The sequence below is a fragment of the Eubalaena glacialis genome, chromosome 11, assembly GCF_028564815.1.
Source record: "Eubalaena glacialis isolate mEubGla1 chromosome 11, mEubGla1.1.hap2.+ XY, whole genome shotgun sequence".
Taxonomy (NCBI): Eukaryota; Metazoa; Chordata; class Mammalia; order Artiodactyla; family Balaenidae; genus Eubalaena; species Eubalaena glacialis.
In genome coordinates, this window is record NC_083726.1 from 21,607,577 (window position 1) to 21,631,642 (window position 24,066).

General features: G+C 39.2%; 1 protein-coding gene across 2 annotated transcripts in view; it reads right to left on the minus strand.

Annotated features, from left to right (window-relative positions):
* The window catches only part of NR1H4 (nuclear receptor subfamily 1 group H member 4), a 44,212-nt gene that overhangs the window by 13,287 nt on the left and 6,859 nt on the right, over window positions 1–24,066 (minus strand). Inside the window, exons 3-6 of one of the 2 annotated variants that reach the window (XM_061204864.1) lie at window positions 5,731–5,871; window positions 3,652–3,785; window positions 2,054–2,152; window positions 1,629–1,728 (exon numbers count right to left, since the gene is read on the minus strand). In XM_061204864.1, the coding sequence (XP_061060847.1) occupies window positions 1,629–1,728; window positions 2,054–2,152; window positions 3,652–3,785; window positions 5,731–5,871 (474 nt within the window). Of the gene's footprint in view, window positions 1–1,628; window positions 1,729–2,053; window positions 2,153–3,651; window positions 3,786–5,718; window positions 5,872–24,066 lie in introns of both variants that reach the window. The other variant, XM_061204863.1, reaches the window with a different exon arrangement.

The following is a 24,066-nucleotide window of genomic DNA, read 5'->3' on the forward strand; positions in this document are numbered from 1 at the left end:
TTAATAAAATAATAGCATAATGCTGACAAAAGAAAGCAAATTAAACTGTCTAATTAAAATCCTACATCAGAAGTCACCTTCTGTAATTTAATATTACAGTGTTATGCTGCTATACAAGATATTTATTATACTCTACTAGACCATGGATTTTAATGTACTAAAATATTTTAAAAACACTGAAACAACTTAAACCTATTGGCTTACAGAGCATTGATAATGTGGCTGAAAGAATGGGGGAGGAGTGGCAGTGGGAGACAAGAACCTTGAATTCCAGTTTCTGTACTGGCACCATCTAAATGACTATGGATAAGTCCCTCTCCCTCATCCCGTACATACACTTGTTCATCAAGCCCTACCAATCTTTGAGTCTCTCTTCATTTTGTTTCCTCTTCCCTCTCCCACTGCTATTGCTTTATTTCAAGCCCTCTACCTGGACTGGTGCAGTAGCATACTAGCTGATCCTCCCTTCCTGCAGTTCCTCCCCATTCAAATCCATCTTATACAAACCCAATAAAGCCATAGATCTATAACATAAATCTCATTATGTTCCTCTCAAAAAGAAAAAAAAAAAAAAGCCACGAAAAACTTCTTACCATCCAGGGCATCCTTATCAGTCTGGTACCAACTTGCCTTATGTCTAACCAAGGAGCCTACCACAGACATTATTCTATAGCCACACTGAATCTTCTCTTCCATTTCTCATAATCCTATTCTTGTTCATGCCTCATTACCTTTTCACATGCAGATCTCTCGACTTGGAATGCCCTTTCTCTTTCATACCACCGGGAAAACTCATTTTTTCTTTTACACTCAAATATGATTCTTTCTGAAGCTTCCCGGTCTTTCTCAGATACAATTAGGAATCATTTTCTCTCTGTTCAACAGCACTTTGTATACATGGTTTTTTGTTTTTTTTTAAATTTTAGCCTTTAATCACTCTCCTTGATGGTAATCGCTAGGTACTTAGCATAGAGTACATTTCAAAAAACGGTAATTAAATGAATAAATGGATGAATGACAACTTTGGAAAGTCTCAATTTTTTAATCTATCAATTTGGAGAATTATTATAAATAATTTAAAATATCCTATCTGGCTCTAATATTTCATGTCTATAGTAATTAGACACATTAATTTAAAGCAGATGTGGGGGACTTCCCTGGTGGCGCAGTGGTTAAGAATCCGCCTGCCAATGCAGGGGACACGGGTTCAAGCCCTGGTCTGGGAAGATCCCACATGCCACGGAGCAACTAAACCTGTGCGCCACAACTACTGAGCCCACGTACCACAACTACTGAGCCTGCGTACCACAACTACTGAAGCCCACGCGCCTAGAGCCCATGCTCTGCAACAAGAGAAGCCACCGCAATGAGAGGCCCGTGCACTGCACGGAAGAGTAGCCCAGGACTGCCACAGCTAGAGAAAGCCCGCGCACGGTGACGAAGACCCAACGCAGCCAAAAGTAAAATAAATAAATAAATAAATAAATAAAATTTAAAAAATAAGTAAATAAATAAAAAGCTATAAAGCAGATGTGGCATTATTCCCTTTTTACAATGAACAGACCTCCCTCTCAATGTCACAAGAATATTGTACAGTGTAGTAGAAAAGTAATTACATTTAAAAATACCTGGAAGTTTTTTTGTGAATTCTACGAGAATCTGTACATGACTGGTAGCCATTTCAGTTAAAATGAGAAAATTTTCTTCTGCACTGAATTCTTCTTTTAACTAAATTTCAAGAAAAAAGTAAATGATAAGTAGATAGAAGGAGAAATCAATATAAAATTGTTAGACTATAGAACCATATTTAGATAATAAATTTTAAGACCCAGCTCAAATTTTTCATATCCTTGGAGAACAATTACTATTGCCAAGCTAAGCATGAGACTTCTTACTCTTTGCTTAATGCTGCAAAAAGTTTAAATGTACAACTTAAATTCTAAGCCCTAATCATTTAAAATAACATATTCATGTATAAATTTGACCCCCAAGGTAGTAAAAGCTCCAGAAAATATTAACTTTAAACCCATGTATTTTCAGATATTGTACATACAATTTTATTTGTTATTTCCTGAGGCATCCTCTGCTTGCTGTATGAATCCATAATATAATGAAGAAGATTCTGTTGATCTGGGGTGAGTTCAGTTTTCTCCTACACTGGCAAAAAAATGAAAGGTGTCAGGGAAGCAGGTTATAAGGCATGTTTCCCATGTGTACTCTCATCTGGAGTAAACCACTAGCAGAAATTGTTGAAAAAAGCCCTAAACATGGCAGAAACTGTGCATGCACTCTGTTATAATGTGTAATTGCTTTCTCTAGTTCCTTGGGCAAGCCACATCATATTTCACTGAATTTGTCCCAAGTGGGTAATTTTCCTATCTATAAAACAGGGATAACAAAATATTCCTTTCATGTATTTCTTGTGAATAAATAATAATCAGGATATGAAGACTATCAGGCCTACTACCATAGCAGAGTTGAGTAGTTCTCATAGAGACCATGTGGCCAAGGCCTAAAATATCTGGCCCTTTACAGAACTGTTGCCAACCCCTGAAGTAGTGAGTCATCAATCTGGACAATTCAGACCACAAACACCTCTTTCCCGCTGATTAGCATCTTTTGATGAGTGTGAATAATAGTGTCGACTCGTTGCTTCCTTTACCGAAGTGTTATTGATGAAGCACTATGACAAAGTAATACAGCTGACCCTTGAACAACACAAGGTTTGAACTGCGTGGGTCCACGTATACACGGATTTCTTTTACTAAACATGTTCTACTGCACTACAGAATCTGTGGTTGGTTGAATTCACAGGGGCAGAACTGAGGTTACGGGAGGGCCAGACTGTGAAATTATATGTGGATTTTCGACTGCCCGAGGGTGGACATCCCTAACTACCCCACCAAGTTGTTCAAAGGTCAGCTGTACTTTTTAAGTAAAATTATTTTTTCTGAAATGAACACAAAATAACATATTTGCAAAACTAAACATGGATGAAATTTTCTTTGTCAGTAGTATAATAAATTTTGAGAAGGGTGTGACTTAATCAATCATGGATTATTGGTTTTTCAACTAATGGCAAATTAAAATTCCTCCAAATGTTCTGTGAATTATCACAACACGTTTGGCTAAGCATCCAAGATGCTGTTCCTCTATTTTGTCCTGAGTCACTCAAAGGATTTCTTGAGTAATTTGTGACCTCAGGGAGAAGGGCCTTTCTCTATTGACCCACAGATGTGTATTCACCCTGTTTTACCCCTTGATAAGGACTAATCCACAAACCCCTATTGAGTCCACATCCTTTCCAGTCTGAGCCTCCCTTCTCATTGACAGGGAAAAAAATGTCATCGACACTCGTTTTAAACCCCAAACCATTCCCACTGGTTACCTCTGGGAAGCAGGAGGAGAATGGGATCAGGGAGATGGAGAACTTTCACTTACTTTACTTCATCCACGTTTACATAACTGCTATCCTTTGAATCTTTACATGGAAGCATGTATTACTCTCTTGACTAAAAAGCACTTGATGCACACTTGAAATGAAATTCTGCTTGTGGCTGTGGCCCTGGTGTGAAAGCCCCCCGCCCAAGTCACAACATCCTAGAAGCTCAGTGGCCGCCGGCTATGGTGGACGCGCTTGCCTGTCATTACCCTGCATGACTTAGTTGTCGAGGTCACTTGTCGCAAGTCACGTCCTTCACTGTCTTCATTAATGGTCTGATCTGCGTGCTGCTTCACGTTTTTCCTCAGTCTTTTAGATTTACACTGAATGTCAGTTAACAAGCCTGAAAACATAAACAGAGAATCTTCGCCATCCAAGGAAAGTCCTGTTGGGTGTGTGGTCACGAGGCGGCTGAGGTATGGTCGGCTCAAAAGGTCTCCTTTGCCATTTAGCACAGAGCTAATTCTAGCCCTACTGACACTTTAAGACTTGGCTTTGAACAAGAAATGCATCTCCTGTGAGCCTCAGTTTCTTCCTTGGTAAAATGAGAATAATATTTACCCCACAGAGTTTTCTGTAGATTAAATATCATTAAGTCATTTTTTAAAATGAGCTTTCTGCAAAGAATTTGTAACACCAGAGCATTGTACGAATGTAAGGTATTCAATAAAAAAGGTGAATGACACTCACCCTCTTCCTGGCCTAGGGGGCCTTGAAAGCTAGTGTTTCAAAACATAGGATTAATATTGTTTTCCATCGATGTTTACATAACTGTACTGTAAGAAGTAGATCCAATTTCACATTAAACACAAAAGTAAACGTGTTGAGTAAAATGATATCAACATCCTTTAGGGAAAAATTTTAAAGTCCTGCTAATTTTCAGAACTGTATAAATGATTAAGAATATAGTTACAGATGAAAATAACTCCAGGGGACTTTGAAATTTTCTTTTGAATAATCATACAATAGCATCATAAATTTACACTTAAACAGAACTATTAAAATAATGAAGAACAATCTCCCATGTTCCTATTTAACTTCCTTATTCTCTCAATGTTAATGAAACGAAGTTCCAAGAGTTTCTTTGTCCAGGGCATTTATTTTACAGGATCATACAAAAGCTCTTATATCTGTTACTAGATAAGTTTGTGTTTTCATAAATAACATTATAGACTCTTGTAGGTGGAGTCATGAAAAATGTCCTCAGGACTTTGCTGGAACAGGTTCATATTTAAGTGATAAGGAACATGAACCACCCAGGATCGAAGTAAGTGTTTCCACTGCAAGATTGGATTCCAGCCACAGCCCCTACCGCAGTCTCTTGTTTCATATACGCTAAGAAGAGATTGTGATCGGGCACTATAAAATTTTCATCCATCCAGAGCTGGATTATTTACACTGACCTATTTTTCCCCCCTTCCTGCACGCGTTATTTCTTTGGGTCCATCCCAGTTGCCTGCAGTTGGGGAACAATAGAACTGGATTCACCTTCCAAAGGCTTTTATTTCATGTGGCATTCCCTCTCTGAATGTTATCATCCCCTTGGTGACGTTTGTTTGTCTATTTTGTTTTGAGCAGGAATAGGACATATCTCAGAATCTGAGTGGTCTGTAGAATTTGCAGAATGAAAAATTAATATGTTATGTACTAGCATGCATTCCAAATTTTGATGAAGATTATGGTTTCTCACAAAGCCAGCAGTTAATACAGTGTCTCTTTATCTGATTGAAGGACCGAATTATATTAAAATTCGGAGTAGTTAATTTCCTGTGTAAACCTATACAAATTGGTTCAAAGCCGCACTAAGAGAAAAAGGAGTCTTAATAAAATGACTAGGTTTAAAACTCTATTTAGACAATTCACAGGCAGTTACACCTTAGAGAGCATTCTTAATTTTTCCCACAACTGTGAATTTTTATGCTGATTAAACAATAAATAAGAAGGATATTAAATCCTATTTGGAGGAAACATTTAGACTGTCATTCTTTGTAGCTTATTAAAACATGTTATTTTGACTGTATGTTAACGCCATTTCACTTCACGTATAATTCATTGCAACAATGGACACCAAAACACAGCTGTTTCTTTCAGGTGCATAAGAAGCTCTTTAGCTGACAGTTTCGACAATTTCAGTGGTTCATTACCCTTTCCAAGAACTTAGATGGCTTAGTAAGTCTCTTCTTTAATATGTGACGTACAATTCTAATCATGTGAGTTACCTGACATCTGCCTCCTTAAGAGATTTTTAGTGGAATTTAATTGCTTGTTGCGAATACCTGTATACATACATTCAGCCAACATTCCCATCTCTTTGCATTTCCTTAGTCGACACTCTTGGCACTTCCTTCGCATGTACATGTCCATCACACAGTTGCCCCCGTTTTTACACTTGTACACAGCATTTTTGGTAATGCTTCTCCTGAAGAAACCTGGGGAAGAAACGCAGAAAGAAGTAAGAGGCTCCTAACAACACACTTGGATTGAGAGATGCCAGAGCATTTTTCTCATGAACCCCTGCGGGGCACCCAGGCCATCCTTGACCATATCGGTGACAAATGTACTTTTGGCTGTGCTGCACGGTCCAGATGGCTGCTGTTGTTAATGATTTGTTTCTCAAAAATAAAGACACATTTGAATTATAGCCTCTCTTTGGAAAAATCTTGTTTGTTTTAAAAGATAGATTACTTTCATTAGTGTATCTTTACTGGGAGACCATTATATACTAATGAGCTCTAGGTGCTGGTGGTACAGGGGTGAATAAGGTATCACTGCCCTCTTACAGTTTACAGGTTGGTTGAGAACAAAGAGAGGCAAACAACCAAACTAGTGAAATTCCGTGTTACTGGGCTGTGCTGAGGCAGAGAGGCTGACTGAATGATCAGTTCTGGATGCAGAGGTCAGACTCGGAAGTGAGTATTGAGGTTTCAATTCAGTACTTAATATACGCAGCTTGGTATAATAATAAACATGCCAACCGTGCTTTAAAATAAACATCTCCCCGGAGAGGATGCAGCCACAGCTACAGCTGCTACAGTTCAGCTTCCTGGAGGTGGGGAGGGGACTGACTGGCCTCCTTTCTGCTTCTCCTCTTCCTCCTCCACCCATAGACCTGGATGACCATGGTTCCTGACACTTTCGGAGTCGAGGTGGAGTGGTGAATAAGGAGAGGGCTGGGGGAGGCAGGGGAAGAAGTGACAGGAAAGAGCTTACTTGCCTGGTGCTGTTAGAAGCTGGTTTGTATCTAGCAAGTTTCGGAAACTGACTCTTTCTCCCTTGGTTTGGGTTCTTTTGAGAACTCCTCCCATCACTGGGATACTTTCCTCTGCAGTTCCTTGTTGAGGGCAAATATGTCTCTCTTCTAGCCCATGGCTTGCATCTCCTTCTTCAGCATCTAGGAATTTGGCAATTCACCTGCGTCCTCTTTCTTCTGAGGTCCCTCCACTCCATGGACTCAACCCCATGCCAGTTTTCTCTGCTCCAACAAACTCAGAGAAAATTGCTCCCACCTACCTATGAGCAGTCAGCCACCCACCCTCTTGCCCTTTCAACTTCTCAGGTGAAAGACGCCCATCTTCAGTGTCCCTCAGCTGCAGGGAATACATGACAATCTCCTTGAGTGATCCTGTTGAAGACCCTTCCATTGGGCCTGGGGCAGCAGGGCCTCCTTAGTGTACAGATTTTATCTGGGGAAGGGGGACACCTTTTTCTAATTCTCACAAAAGTCCCATACTTTCCAGCGGTGGCCCCCAGGGGCAGACAGCCACACCCCACCCACCCCTTTGCAATGGGAATGTGGGATTCCTAGCACACTAATCACATGTTCCAAAATCTTTAAAGATCACTCTCTAATTTCCAACTCCTGCTCACTTCATACCCTCAAAGTAAGCGAGGTATTTAACTAGTTCTTAACTACCCACTGCAAGATGGACTCACTTTGGAATGTAGCATCTATTGTCTTCATGCCTTTGCCAAAATTGAGACAGCAGTGTCCTTCCTATTTTAACAGCCTGTTGGAATAATAGCTGACATTTACTAAGCACCCACTCTCTGTTGTTCTAACCACTTCACCTGCATTTAGTTATTTAATCTCCATATCAGTTTTATGATGAAGATAATATTATGTGTCCCCATGTTACAGATGAAGAAAAAAGTACAGAGAGGTTAAGTATTTTGGCCATGATCACATGGTTAATAATTGGACTAAAAAGATTCCAATCCAGGCAGTCATGCACCAAAGCCCACGCTCTTAACCACTATGCTATAATTACCCCCCTTGCATTACAAGAGAGTAGAATAACTTAATATTAAATACCTACTACCTGAAAGCTGCATCAGAGAATGCAACGGAGATACCACGATGAAGAAAACATTCCTTGTCCCTCAGAGCTTCCAACTTAGGGGGAAGACAAAGAAGTAAAATCACAGCACAATAAAAATGTAGAGTGATAGGATAGCTAATTAAGTAATAAATTATTGGAATGTAGATGAAAAAGTGATCATTGCATGGCCACACTAAATGCTTGTGAAGGATGTGCCACATTAAAGGGAGACAGCAATTCCGTCATAGACTTGGTGATTTGCACATTTGTTATGACAATTTTCCAAGCAGAAGGCAATAAAAATTGTCCTAGTAAAATAAGTATAATATGACAATTTCCCATCAGCTAAAAGTCTAGTGTTCGAGGAAAAGGCATTATATGGGCTGGGAATGGCCCTGATTAATTCCAAGTAGGGGGAATCACAGAAGAACTCATGAAGGAAGTAGAATTTGAGCTGGACCTCAGAGAATAAGTAGGATTTTGAAACATGGACTTTGAGGGAGGAAGGACAGTCTGGGAAATGAGCAAATGCACGGAGTTATGGAAATTCCAAGGAAGGGTAGATAATACATCTTGATGGGAGGGTAGAGTGTGGGGAGAATTAGTGGGAGCTGGATGAGGGCATGTAGTGGGACAGAATATGGTTAAATGCCCTTGAACGCCAAGCAAAGAAGTTGAATCTTTATATCAAGTAGAGAGAGAGAGAGAGAAGCTTTTAGAGGGTTTTGGCAGGGGAGGGTCTAACCTAACATGCATGTTGGGAAGACTCCTTGGGGCAAGGTCAAGAAAGGTGGGACAGGGAGACCGGAGACTGGAGGCAAGAGGCTGTTATGGCCAGAGGGTGACTGATGCCTGACCTATATGGGGTGGTGGGGGGGGAGGAAACAGAGGAACATTCAGGACTTGATAACTAACTCAATATGAAAACAGGCTGAAGAAAAAGTTAGAGATGTCAAGGTTAAAAAAGTCATAGACTTGCTTTTGAATTTGTGAGCTGGTATAACTTTCAGTAGGAAAGGTATTACCATTTTCCTAAATGTCAAATCCAACCACATAAAGTCTAAAAAAAGACTGTGCTTCAGATCAGTGTTGATATTGGGAGTGCAAACACCACATCATGCAATTCAAAAGAAACTACAGACAAAAAAAGAAAGAAAGACAAGAAAAGAAAAAAAGAAAAAAGAACCTTTTTCCTGATACCAAATGATTGATCTCAATGACCACTTTAGCTTACTTGAGTCAATCTTCCCACTAATTTTCAGCCCCTCCCAGGAACAATTCCCTTTAAAACCATGATAGATCTTGATAGCTCAATAATGAACTGAAATAAAATTCCTTATTCCACGATGAGTCAAAGGAACAGTGCTAGGACAATTCTGCAGGTTTTTTTGCTCTGGTATTAACTGAGAAAGGAATCCTTATCATCTCAATAGCTGAATTAATTAGCTTTCACTCTGAGGTGGCAACACAATATTATCATTCTATCATTTAAATAAGGCTACATATACTGTATTTATACTTATGCAAATCAATCCATACACATACCTCTGCCTCTATCTTGTGCATATTCAACAAGGCCCATATCAGAAAAGTCATTTGAAAATGAATGGAAAGGAAATTCACTGAGGAACAGAGGCTCCCTGGTAATCGAAGATGAATAGACAGGGCTGGCATTGCCCTCGGGGGGAGTGTGTAGCGCTAGGGGGCTTCCTGGGGTGGCACGCGAATAAGCTATAGGATGGTAAAATGGATTCCTCAGTTATGCAGAATATTGGACATCCTGCTTTTCTGCTTCTTTATACAGATAGAACCCATACCATACCCTACTCCCAACTCATACATACATACGTGCCCACACAGACACACATGCACATACTGGACTCCAGGGACTGACAGTAGGCCACACATTACTTTGAAATCAATAAAATGTTGGTTGATGTTTAAACCTCTAAGGGTCTCCTGACTTTTTAAACAGCAACAAACACATAGGACTGAGGAATTAGTTATCTTAACACCCAATACGGCCTAAAGAAAGTCTGCCTTTAGTTCTGCCTCAGCAGACCATAGAATAAAAAGGACTCCACCACCCACTTTTACAGAACTTATTTTGTAGCAGGCACTTTTAAACACTTTGCATATGGCATTTCACTTAACACTAATAACAATCCTATGAGGTAGACCTATTTTTATCTCTCTTATAGATAAGGAGACTGAGTTACACAGAAATTAAGTAATTTGCTCAAGGTCCTACAGATAGTAAATGGTAGAGCTCAGATTTGAACGCTGATAGGCTCAGTTCCATACTCTATGCTCTTAACCACTATATTATGCTGTCCTTCTAGTAAGGAGATTACATTTCTAAAAATTGTCTTTTGACATTAATCTCCCCAAATCCCATTTTGCATGTGAAGTGCTCCACAGTTTCATCCCTATCTCCAAAACTTCTTTGGAAACATCCTATTCTCCCTCCCCACTCCAGATGTCTGTTCCACCTCTGTCTCACTGGTAGAAAACTGCAAAGTAGCACAAACTAGAGAGAACAGCTGCCAATACTAAACCAGGTAAGCTTTGGTCTCCATCACACAATTTCTTAGACTTTAGGATCTCAATTCCTCTCTTTGAGTTGCCTGCTGAAATTTTTAGAACTCAGTAATAGACTCCTGATCACCTGGCAGGAGCTGTTTTAGATCATTGTTTTTGAAAAAGCAAACTCTCAAACTTTTGAGATGCAGTTGATAAAAATTATTCTTGACTATTTAGTTCTTGTTAATGTTGCTTTTAAGGTTTTCTCCCCCTTTATTTGTTAGGGAGCCACAAAAAAATGTCTACCTGATTTTCCAACACTTACTTTTATCACTATAATTTCTAATTTTTTTTCTTAAATAAGTTTAAAAAGAACTGACTTTGAATTATTTTTGGAAGTTGCCTAATGTCACTCCAAAGTAGGCAAATCAACAAACAACTTAGTAGTCAAAGGGCATTCATCAAACTTCTATACTCCCTCTGGAGAAAAAAAAAAAAAAAGTGTGAAATAAAAGTTCATTAAAATAACGTAGTCTATAAAAATGTTTGAATACTACTCTGTCAGTGTATCAAAAATGTTGATGAATCTCAGAGAGACAGAAAACGGAGTAAATTTATGAAGAAACATGGCCCAAGACAGGTGCAGAAGAATGCAGGAGTAGGAGCAATGGGGAAGTTCCAAGTTCAGATACAAGGAGATGCAGGTGGCCCTGAAGCGCTGATAGGGAGCATCCTGTTAAGCCAGGAGTTGGCTAACCACAGCCTAAGGACAAATTTGGCTCCCTGCATATTTCTGTATGGCCCACAACCTGAGAATGGGTTTTACATATTTTAATGTTTTCAAAAAATCAAAAGAAGAATATTTGTGATATGTAAAAATTACATGACATTTAAATGTCAGCATCCATAAATAAAGTTTTATTGGAACAAAACCAAGATCTTCATTTACATATCTGCTTTTGCACTACAATGGCAGAGTCAAAGAGCTGAGACAGAGACATTAGTACTTGCAAAGCCTGAAATATTGACTCTCTGGTCCTTTACAGAAAAAGTTTGCCAACCCCTGTGCTAAGCCAGGGATAGCAGTAGTATTTGCATGCAGTCTCAAGCAATGAATATGAGCCAGTGAGGGAGGGAAATGCCCAGGAGGAACAGGGAGTCCCCAAGCCCAGAAGACATGGACCAGAACATTCTGTCTAACAGCACATCTTGTCCTCCCTCCTGATGGGTAAAAGCAGGCTGCAGAAACACAAAAGAGCATCCTTAGAGAGGTGGGCAAGGAATCTCCTTGTCTACTCAATGAGATTACTCTTTCTAGACTCATTTAGGAATTGCCTTTGCGGGCATGTGCCCTGGAGGCAGCTCTGAGTCTGTTTCTCCTTTTGCCTTAACCTATTAACAGAAAGTACAGGATCAAGGTGTAAGACATTGCCAGGTACCATGTGGATAAGTTGATTGGCACAAGCTACAGGTTAATGGTTTTTAAAATCTTTCTTACAAAGATAAAAAATTATTTATCAGCTCAACCACATAACTGAACTGGGAAAGAAAACAAATCTACCTCATTTTAGCAACATAAATAAACATAATCACTTTTAACAGTTTTTAAAAGGTCAGATTATTTGGCCTAATGATTTTGAATAACCCAAAAATAAATCACCTCCCACTCAAGCTCAGAATTAAAGGCATTGTAGTTAGCTGTAATTAATCATAATGATGATGATAATAATAAAGAAGACAGAACCCCTCTCATCCTCTATGTCAGCTCAAGTATCACCACTTTATCTATAGCATACCCTTCATGTGCTCTAACCATGTTTTTTCCATTCTGTTTTACATTCTTCACATCACTTATCTGTATCTAAAATTATCTTATAACTTATTGAAGAGTTCATTCTTTTCTATGGATCAAAATTCAATAGATATAAAAGAATATAGAGTAAAATATCTCCTTCCCACATTTGTCCCCAGGACACCCAGTCGTCCTTCCCACCGACAACCAATCTTATTTGCTTTTTAATTTTAAAATTATCTCCTTTAATTCTTTTTTTGTTGTTACTTTTTATTGGAGTATAGCTGCTTTACAATGTTGTGTTAGTTTCTTCTGTACAGCAAAGTGAATCAGCTATACATATACATATATCCCCTGTTTTTTGGATTTCCTTCCCATTTAGGTCACCACAGGGCATTGAGTAGAGTTCCCTGTGCTATACAGTAGGTTCTCATTAGTTATCTGTTTTATACATAGTAGTGTATATATGTCAATCCCAATCTCCCAGTTCATCCCACCCCCACTTCCCCCCTTGGTATCCATACGTTTGTTCTCTACATCTGTGTCTCTATTTCTGCTTTGAAAATAAGTTCATCTGAATCATTTTTCTAGATTGCACATATAAGCGATATTATATGATATTTGTTTTTCTCTTTATGACTTACTTCACTCTGTATGACAGTCTCTAGGTCCATTGATGTCTCTGCAAATGGCACAATTTTGTTCCTTTTAATGACTGAGTAATATTCCGTTGTATATATGTACCACATCTATCTCCTTTAATTCTTTTGATTCTGTTGAATTTGATTAAACCCAACTCTTCACCTATTCCATGCCTACACTTGAGTAGCCTCAATGTGCTAGGAAGAAACACACAACCATACTAATAGTTTTATGTGTTCCTGACAGCAAATCTGGGATGGGGTTTCCATACTGCAGGCAATCCTGTCATGTCCCTAGTCAGCACCCTCTCCTGTCCTAGACTTTGTTACAACTTTTCCGTTTCAACCTCTCAACACCACTTCTCCACCTCTGACTCTCAGCTAGCAACTGAGCTTTTTATTTGACTGAGAAAATCGAATATATCAGAAGAGAATTCCCACGTGCACCACCATGAAATCCATCAGTCTATCTGTATCTGCACCACATAATCTGCCTTCCTTCCTTTTACTAAAGATGGACTGGTCCCCTTCTAAACAAACCCCACCTTAAAATAAAACTCTCCCTTGACTCCCACCCTTCCATCCATTGCCCTGCTTCTCTGCTCCTCTTTATGATAAGACTTCTTGGAAGAGCAGTCCATATTGGCTGTCTCTACTTGATCTTCTCCCTTTTCTCTTAAACCCATGCTGATCAGGCTTTACGCCCACCATGCCACTGAAAAGGATCCTCCACTTTGCTTCAATTCTCAGTGCTCCCCTTCATTGAACCACCATCAGTGTTTGACACAGTTATATGCTTCTTCCATTTTGAGTCAATCTCTTTCACTGGCCTCCACGAGTCCACTCTCTTGGTTCTCCTTCTTCCTCACTGGTCCCTCTTTCTCATTCTCCTTTTTAGGTCATCTTGATCTTCCCAACCTCTAAATATTCCAGCACTCCAGGGCTAAGTCCTCAGTCCTCTAACTGAATTGAATCCTTATGTGATCTCATCCACCCCTTTGGCTTTAAATGCAGCTTAAACACATTGATATACTGAGACCCCTCAAATTTATATCTCTAGCCCAGGTCTCTTTAATGAACCCTAGATGCACAAACCTAACCACCTACTCATCTTCTCCACTTGGATATCTCACAGGCACCTTAACCTTAACCTGTCCAGAATGGATCTTCTGCTTTTACATCCCCAATCCTGCTCCTCCCCAGTTTTCCCCTTTCAGTAGATCTCACACCCATCTCCCTGTTGCTAGGACCAAAATTCTTGGAGTCATTTTTGTCTCTTCTCTTTCTCTCCCACTCTACATCCAAACCATCAGCAAGTCACATTTTATTTTCTTCTGTCAAACTTTGTTTTATTCACTGTTATACCCTTAGGCCAAGAGTGGTGCCTGCACCTACCAGGCACCCAATAAATAGTTGTTGAATGAATGAAGGGAGAGAGTCTACACACTATTAATAGTTATCTCATTAGCTTAAGTAGGTTAAAAATTAAATGTTCAATAATAACACACGATTGTATGGTGTTCCTCTGAGGTGAACAGTTTTATAAACTTCAAATAGATCACCAATCACAACATACCTTTGGCTGGGACGAAGTGAGAGAGTGGCATGGACATATATACACTACCAAATGTAAAATCGATAGCTAGTGGGAAGCAGCCGCATAGCACAGGGAGATCAGCTCGGTGCTTTGTGGCCACCTAGAGGGGTGGGATAAGGAGGGGATATGGGGATATATGTATCTGTATAGCTGATTCACTTTGTTACAAAGCAGAAATGAACGCACCATTATAAAGCAATTATACTCCAATAAAGATGTTAAAAACAAACAAACAAACAAAAACATACCTCTGCTTCTTAGCCTCTCCCTGCATCTTTCAAATGAGGTTCTCAAAGTATATCTTTTAAATCTCATATGTACCACAATTAGAAATGAAGATATCTAGATGCCTTGTTTTTCTCTCTGATTAACTATATGATTTGAGGTATCCAATTTTTAATGGTTTGTATTTTGCAAATAAAAATCCAGAACCTACATTCTCCTTTACACTTACCTGACATTTTATAATAAAAAAAATATTATATTAGTTGACAATGTGTATCCTATATTTCCCAGAATGGTTATAGACATAGCTCATCTAAGCCTGAGCAAAATTAAAAGTCAGTATAATACAGGGGCTTCCCTGGTGGCGCAGTGGTTGAGAGTCTGCTTGCCAATGCAGGGGACACGGGTTCGATCCCTGGTCTGGGAGGATCCCACATGCCGCGGAGCAACTAGGCCCGTGAGCCACAACTACTGAGCCTGCGCGTCTGGAGCTTGTGCTCCGCAACAAAGAGAGACCACGACACTGAGAGGCCCGTGCACCGCGATGAAGAGTGGGCCCTGCTCGCCGCAACTAGAGAAAGCCCTCGCACAGAAACCAAGACAGCCAAAAATAAATAAATAAATTAATTAATTAAAAAAAAAAAAGAAAAGTCAGTATAATAGACTGACTTTATTTCATACTTGAGGTTTAAAATTTTTTCCATATTTACTCATATTTTGTTAAAATGTGTGATAGTGAACAAACAAGATCTTGTCTGTAAATGTATAAATTTCTATATTTGATGCTGTTCTTTATTTTTAAAAATATGACAGATGCTTCTCATTTCTATGTGTGGAAGGGACTGATAACCTTAGTTATTAGATGATGTTTTATTTTGTACACGGTGAATGTTGTTCACTAATTTATAGTTATGACTGCTTTTGGAAAGTATGTTGGTGGAAAACACCAGGAGACCATTCTGTCAAACAACCAATGGGTTTGGATTTGCCATCATCTAGGCTTTGTTTGTTTTTTCTGTGTTAGTGTTTTTCCCAACAGAACTGACTTTTAAAACACTGATTTTCCTTGTATGTACTTTAGTGCTGACTGTCTTTGGAAAGCCACTGACAGCAGGATGAAGGGCAGGATGGTACAGAGGAAAAAGTGTAGTTCAAGAGTCCTGCAGATTTGAGTACCAGTTCTACTCCATTCTTTCACAGCTGTGAGATCTGGGCAAATTTCTGAGTGTTGGTATTTTTATTTGGAAAAAGGAAATGATAATACTATCTCAAGGAGCCACTATAAGGATAAATGAAATAAAGAGTCTCCAGTGGAAACTGTCCAGCCCATAACGGAGAATCATTATCTTCCCCAGTTTGTCTGAGTCCATAAATGTGTATTTTTTCAACAATTTTAGGAATTTTAATGTGAAGGATGATTTATCAAGTGATTCATGTGTGATTTATACTTGGTCCTATTGTTTTGGGGTCTGGGGGTGTTGTTTTGTTGTCTTTTGCTTTTCTATCCCATCCCAAGAGGTTAGCCATCATTTTATGCTCACTTGCTAAGACAAAAGCTGAAGTTATTTACCTCTAGATAAAGATAACTCTTGGATAAGGCTTTTGTTTTCAACCCCTCATTGAAAGGGTTATAATGCATCATCTCAAAGATGATGGAGGTGGAGGCCAATGCTTTTAGAGTTGGGGGAGCAGAGGCAGCTTAGCTGGAAAGAGGTTTGGGGAACTTCACCAGTGCCTGAGAATGGGATGAGTCTCACAGGTTCCCTGAGTATTGGACCAGCACCCATAAGGAGCCTCTAGAGAGGTGACAAATCTCTAATGGGATAGCTCTGAGATGAGGACAGGAAGATACTAATAACCATGACCTTGGAAACCCTGAGATAAAATACCCATGTCAAAAGGTGGCTGAGTTGTCCACTCTCAAGGGATCAATTCAAAGGTGAACAAGGAGCATATCAACTAATACCAAAATATTCCACCCTGTGTAAGACCCCTGAGATTTGTGCATGTTCCTGGGGAAAAGAGCATCCCCAAATATTTCCCCGGTGGAATTTCTCATCAGCCAGGGGGATTATGAGCCTGGGAAAGATTAAATTTGATTACAGAAATATGGAAATATGATATGTCTTACACTTAGTCCTACCTGTTTCAGTAACAAAGCGTTTCTGAAATGTTACACATAAAGTACATCTAAAACACGGAGGTGGCTATCAAAGGAAAAAAGTAGAAATGAACTAAATGAAAATGAAAATACAACTCATCAAAATTTGTGGGATATAGCAAAAGCGGTGCTCAGAGGAAAAATTCATAGCATTAACTGAATACATTAGAAAAGAAATACATAAAATCCAATAATCTAAACTTCCACCTTAGGAAACTAGAAAAGAGAGCAAATTAAATCCAAAGTAAGCTGAAGAGGAGAAATAATAAAAGTTAGAACAGGATCAGTGAAATTGAAAATAGGAATACAACAGAGAAAATCAATGAAACCAAAGCTGGTTCTCCAAAAAGATCAATAAAATTGAAAAATATCTAACAAGGCTAACCAAGAAAAAGAGAGAAGACACAAATTACTAGTATCAGAAATAAAAGAGAGCCATTACTACTAATTCCATGGATATGAAAAGCATAATAAAGGAATATTATTTTTAAAATTATATGCCGTCTCTATATCTTTAATTCTGTGTTTGTAAGGAGGGGAGATGGTTCTGTGGAAATAAAGCCTATCCAAATGATCAAAAAACAAAATGCAAAACACAAAAACACAAAACCACTAGTGGTTATCAGTAGTTACCTCTGTGGAACAGGACTTGGGGCGGAAATGTTTGGGCAGGGGCTTTTCTATCATTTGACTTTTGAATGACATGTACTCATTGCTTTGACAAAATGTTTAAGTGACGAAGTTGTCTAAAGGAGTTGAAGGCTTCCCTGGTGGTGCAGCGGTTGGGAATCCGCCTGCCAATGCAGGGGACACGGGTTCGAGCCCTGGTCTGGGAAGATCCCACATGCCGCGGAGCGACTGGGCCTGTGAGCCACAACGACTGAGCCTGCGCGTCTGGAGCCTGTGCTCCGCAACAAGAGAGGCCGCGAGAGTGAGAGGCCCGCGCACCGCGATGAAGAGTGGCCCCCGCTCGTCGCAACTAGAGAAAGCCCTCGCACAGAAACGAAGACCCAACACAGCCAAAAATAAATAAATTAATTAAAAAAAAAAAAAAAAAGCTTAAAAAAAAAAAATACTTTAAAGGAGTTGAAAGCAAAAATCCGTGGACACCCTCACCCCTACTGGGTATCCTTGGGAGATTGAGGGCAAGGGTAACATCTGCAGGGGTTGGGCTTTTCAGGCCTTTAACAGCTGTTTAAACTCCCAGGTAGACAAACTCCCAGGAGCTGGAGGCTTATACTGACTAGTGGCCTCTAGTTACTACTTTCCTATTTATATATTGCTTATATATTTAGTTTAAACATTTTTTCTTATTTAAATCTAATTTCTATTGTCTTCAGTTTGTCTTACATCATTGCTCTATATTTATTTGAAATATCAACCTTTATTCATTGGAAATCACCCTTCTATCGTTTCCTTTTTCTGTACGTTCTTTTAGATACCACTTTATTGCTTTTGTATTTTTAATGTTTTTTGTTTGTTTTACTGGTTTCTCTTTTTGTCTATTTTAGCTCAATTATGTAAAATGTTTTCCTACTTTGCTTTAAAATGGTGAAAGCGAGAGCAGGAATTTTGTTTTGTTCACCACTGTATCGCATAGGCTTGGAATAGCGCCTGGCATATAGTTGGTACTTAATAATATTTACTGAAAAAAATTGAATTAATTAATTCAAACTCCCAGCAGCTAGAGGCTTAATTAGTTAACTAATAGGAAGAGAGATAGTTTTGAAAATAGTATATGATCCAAATTAGGGGGGCTGGATGAAGAGAAGAATAACAATGATAAAATAATAGGAATTCATCAACAAAACAACAATAGTGAATGCTTTATGAGCACTCAAGGTGTGCCAGGTACAGAGCTGGAAGTTTTAAAAACCATGTCTCTATTCACAAACGAATCAATGCACAAAGGATTAATCTCCAAAATATATAAACAGCTCATGCAGCTCAATATTAAAGAAACAAACAACCCAATCCAAAAATGGGCAGAAGACCTAAATAGACATTTCTCCAAAGAAGACATACAGATGGCCAAGAGGCACATGAAAAGCTGCTCAACATCACTAATTATTAGAGAAATGCAAATCAAAACTACAATGAGGTATCACCTCACACCAGTTAGAATGGGCATCATCAGAAAATCTACAAACAACAAATGCTGGAGAGGGTGTGGAGAAAAGGGAACACTCTTGCACTGTTGGTGGGAATGTAAATTGATACAGCCACTATGGAGAACAGTATGGAGGTTCCTTAAAAAACTAAAAATAGAATTACCATATGATCCAGCAATCCCACTACTGGGCATATACCCAGAGAAAACCATAATTCAAAAAGACACATGCACCCCAATCTTCATTGCAGCACTATTTACAATAGCCAGGTCATGGAAGCCACCTAAATGCCCATCGACAGATGAATGGATAAAGAAGAGGTGGTACATATATACAATGGAATATTACTCAGCCATAAAAAGGAACGAAATTGAGTCATTTGTTGAGACGTGGATGGATCTAGAGACTGTCATACAGAGTGAAGTAAGTCAGAAAGAGAAAAACAAATATCGTATATTAACGCATATATGTGGAACCTAGAAAAATGGTACAGATGAACCGGTTTGCAGGGCAGAAGTTGAGACACAGATGTAGAGAACAGACATATGGACACCAAGGGGGGAAAACCGCGGTGGTGTGGGGATGGTGGTGTGCTGAACTGGGCGATTGGGATTGGCATGTATACACTGATGTGTATAAAATTGATGACTAATAAGAACCTGCAGTATAAAAAACAAACAAACAAACAAAAAAACAACTAATACTAAACTTTCTTTAGGTTATTTGTATGGAAATATGTTAAAATAAATGTTTCAGACATTACATGAAATTTCTAAAAATCTTATATGTTCTGGTATAATGTTATAAGTCATAATTCTAGTTATTACTTTAAAATGTATATCTCAGAAATAACTAAATTTCCTTGTCAATTGCATTATTATGAACTTTCATCAAATCTTTAACTGTGGTCATTTTTAAGTCTTTTGTCATTTACAGACAGTTCTGGGTGTACTATGATGCTTTCGCAAAAATGTTCCTATAAAAGGGTTTCATCTTCAAGGAACTCATGGAAAAGACTCTGACAAGTACAGGTTTCTGGTAACTGACTATACTGCTGAACTGAATGAATAAGCATTTTCAGAACTCTAATGGAAAACTGATGAACTCATAAAAGTGCTAACAAAAGATCAAGATAAAAAAATTAATTACATGGGACTGAGTGAACTGATGAGGATGAGTATAATTTTTGTGACTTTCTGTTTGAATAAAAAAAAAAAATTCCACAAGGACTCAGAGGCAAAAAATATACAAATCCATTTTCACTGCAAAGTAAAGGAGCTGTTGCAGTGGAGGATTACTGGACTGAATGTCAATATTATGACATAGTATGGGTGTGTTTCGTGTTTGGTAGTTGCAATCATTGTTGCTTTTGTTGTGGTCATCCATTTACAATGCTTGGCATCAGTTGATTTATCTCTTGTAAAAATAAAATACAGTGTGTGTGTGTGTGAGTTGTGAAAAAAAAAATGAAACTTTAAAAAAAATAAAATAAAATAAAAGAACAAAAAAACCCCAGAAAAACAATGTCTCATTTTTTCTTCATGACAACCCAGTGATAATAGTAATAATAGCGGACACTTATTGAGGGTTTCCTATTGGCAAAGACTATGTTAATCGCTTTACACACATTACCTTATTTAAATCTACCTCAAAGGGTTTTCTTGAAGATGAAATGAGTTAGTACATGTAAAGTCTCCTGATAAAGCCTGCACAAAATAATCACTTGATGTATGCTATTTATCTGTCTATCATCATCACATTGCCATCATCTCACCCTCCTCCTCCTCATCTTTATTATTATCCTCATTTTACAGGTAAGAAGTCTGAAGCCCAGAGACATTAAGTAACTTGGAAGAGAATCAGCTGGGGTTGGAATCTAGGTTATCTGCCTTCAGAGTCCTACTCTTCCCAAGACTTTTATAACAAAAGGCTTCCAATGCAATGAAATCATTTAATCCCTACCCCTTGGATCACACTCTAAGATAATTTGACCTATAAAGTTCACAGGGATCATTATTAAATTTTATAAAATCAGACCTCAAAATCAAATAGGATTTCAGTAAGTTTATAAGTAAGTCAGGGCACCTCAGCTCTAACCCATAAACCAAAGGCCCATTGGAAACTCTCTACATCTATCCTACATGTCACAATTGTTTCAATAATTCTAGAATCTTTTCTAAAACTTCAGAACTAAGTCTAATGCTAGTTCACTATCTTATACAAAAATATGTTCCAAAGGATGAAAAGTCCCCCATTTACTCATAAAATGCCTTTTAAGCGTTCTACCATTCTTTCCTGGCATGGAGACAGTTGCGAGTGACATTGACATTGACCTATTTGGGAATGCAGCCATTTGAAATATCCAGTCAGATGCAGATCAGTTTTGTCAGTTGAGGTTTGAGGTTTGAATCAAAATTCATCCAGACCGTAGCATATTTCCATATGCGCCACACTGATAACCGAGGAGGAGGGACAGCTCTCGATTTAATCTAGTGCCGAGCAAATGGCTATCATTGTCACTTGGCATTATGCTTGTGTTCTGCAGTTGTTATTTTTTAAAAAAATCAAAATTTATCTCATTGATGCCATAAATACCTATAACAAATAAAACCTTAAGAAAAATTAAAGTATTTCTAACAGAAACAGAGACCAGTGAAATCAGGAAATTTAACCGTGATCTTTGCTATGGCTGCCAGTAATCTTTTCTATGGCTATGGCATCTTTGCTATGGCTCTGGAGCCAGTAATTGCAGTGAAGGCAACTTCCTGATCCCTAAAGGTCAACTAAGGTGCCATCTTCCTGGAGTCAATAATTCTTATGTTAGCTTCCTGACCCCCCATCTTCTTGAATAACAACTGCCCTGGCAAACCAGTTCTGCAGTATGGCTTGGAGCATCCTCTTGGAGACTCAGCATAGAACCTGTTCCTCTGCCCTTTCAAGTTCTCCTGTACTGATTCTTCTCTGCTTGAAATTTGGCTTCTGCTTTACTTTGTTGAACTTTGACTAATCAATATATTAAGGAACTTGCTTAGTCAGCCAAGAGGTATAGAGCCTAGATTCAATTCATGCCTGTCAAATCCCAGAGCTCATACTCCCTCTGATGGAAAGTTATGGCGTGAAATTCATCTTGTATCTGGTAAGCGCAGATATCCAAGGGGTGTGGGGCGGGGGGATGAAGTTGGCCAAGCTGTTAGGCCTGCCTGACCCAGAGGCACTGGTTCTTTGGCTTGAACTCTACCTTATTCTGTGCACTTCCTCCCCATTAAGCTAGAATGATTTTCATTTGTTTTCTCGAGAGAACATCTAAAAAGCACAAAGGAGCCAATTATTGGCTTTTCAATCACCAAAGCCTAAGCCCCAAGATCCCAGACACTAACAAAATTTCCCCAAATTGGGAGAGGCAGACAACCAAAGAGTTAAGACATGTTAAGTACATGAGAAGGTCCTGAACTCTGTCCCTCCCACCCCCTAATCATCAGACTGAGTCCTGGGATTGGGTTTGCAGAAAGCTTATGGGAACTCCACATCACTGGGAAATCCTAGAACAGAGGGATTCTTGTGCTCTTTCTGGGGGAGAGTCAGGGGAGGCCCTTGGGGTTCCCTGCACCTCACAAGGCACAGGAACGGATGACGTGGCCATGTGGTTTCCCTGGGCAGCCAGGCATTCCAGGTGATGGTGCAGCAGCATCAGGAGCCCACCCATCTGAGCAGCAGGGAAGCAGGTGGGGCCGGATGGGAAGCAGGAGTGTGCTCAGGATGCCAGGATGGCACTTCAGAGACCTTTCCCACTGGTGAGCGAAGACCAGAGAGAACAGCCCTCAACAGATGCTGGACTATGTTAAAGCACCAAGAAACAGAGCCCCACCTCCAGGGTCCAAAAAACTCAGTAGATTCATCCTGAATTGATGAAATAAAGTTTCCACCAGGGCTTGAAATTGGATTAAATCCAATTATACAAAAAAGGTTATTTTTCTTGCATATATACCCTGAGTGCTGTGCTCTCTCACTGCATAGTTTCCCGTTAATTCTGATTCTGACCATCGAGAGTTATGGGTCTAGAACAGGGGTCAGCAAATTACAGCTAGGCCCTGGGCCAAATTCGGCCCACTGACTGTTTTTTATTGTCCTGCCTATTTTTGTAGGCTAAGTAAAGCCACTCTTACGTGGCTGAGTTTGCGAGTTGCGTAATCACAACAAGGCCGCTATGGTGCAAAGCCTACAATATTTACTATCCGTCTCTTTACAGAAAAAAATTGCCAAACCCTGATGTAGAACATGGGCCCTGCCTGGCTCTATCTCATCTGCTCTTGCACTCTTGTCCTTCTGCTGTCATCATGGGGGCAAAGTCTCAAATCAAAATCAAAGAAAAGGCTCTGCCTTTCTCTGCTCTTAAAAATATACCTATGTTCAGATCCAGCTTTTCCTCCCTGAGCTCCCCAGAAGACCGGTTCTCCTTAGACCAGTTTTCTGTCCCCTGGTCTCCTGACCCTGCACTTGCCTAGTAGCTTCCTAGCTTTGACTTCTATTTTCTATCCTTTATGGGCTTCTCATCCTCTGCCTGTCTTTGAGTCGCTGTTTCTTAGGGTTGTCCATGGCACTCTGGTCTCCCTCTACTCACCCTGCCACGCCCTGGAATTCTCAGGACGACCAGGTTTCACTCCAGCATTCACCTGTAAGGAGGTGAGCTGGCCCAGGTTACTAACTTCAGGGTTTTATCCCCTTGGTTTGGATAATACCGATACCTTGACACCTAAATGGAGCACTTGATTCTCTTCCTTTGGCCACCAAGTTAGTCAATATTAGCCTTGAACAAATAGCTCAGAGAGCAGAATGATCACTTGGTGGTTAATAATAGAGGCTCTGGGGTTAGATTTAGGAGCAGGAGATTTGAAGCTACACCCCTTCTTAACTAGGAAGCGATGAGCATGGATTTTCATTATGGCATTCCAAATTTACTATGCTTTTATTTATTTACACATTTACTACGTACCAGACACTGTGTTAGATGCTATGAGGAGTAACAGAGCTGAAGAAGACACAATCTATGTCTTCAAAGAATTTATACGTAACTTTTACCCATATAGACTTGGCTCTCCACAAAAAGGATGAGTATTTTAAAGGCCATAAACGAGATCTTTGAAATTTTCTTTATAGATCTGTTTTAATTTTTAAATTTGGGGCATAAATACTACTTTGTTTTTAAAAAATCTAATGAAATCACACCAAGTTTTAAAGAGCTGACTAATATAATTTTA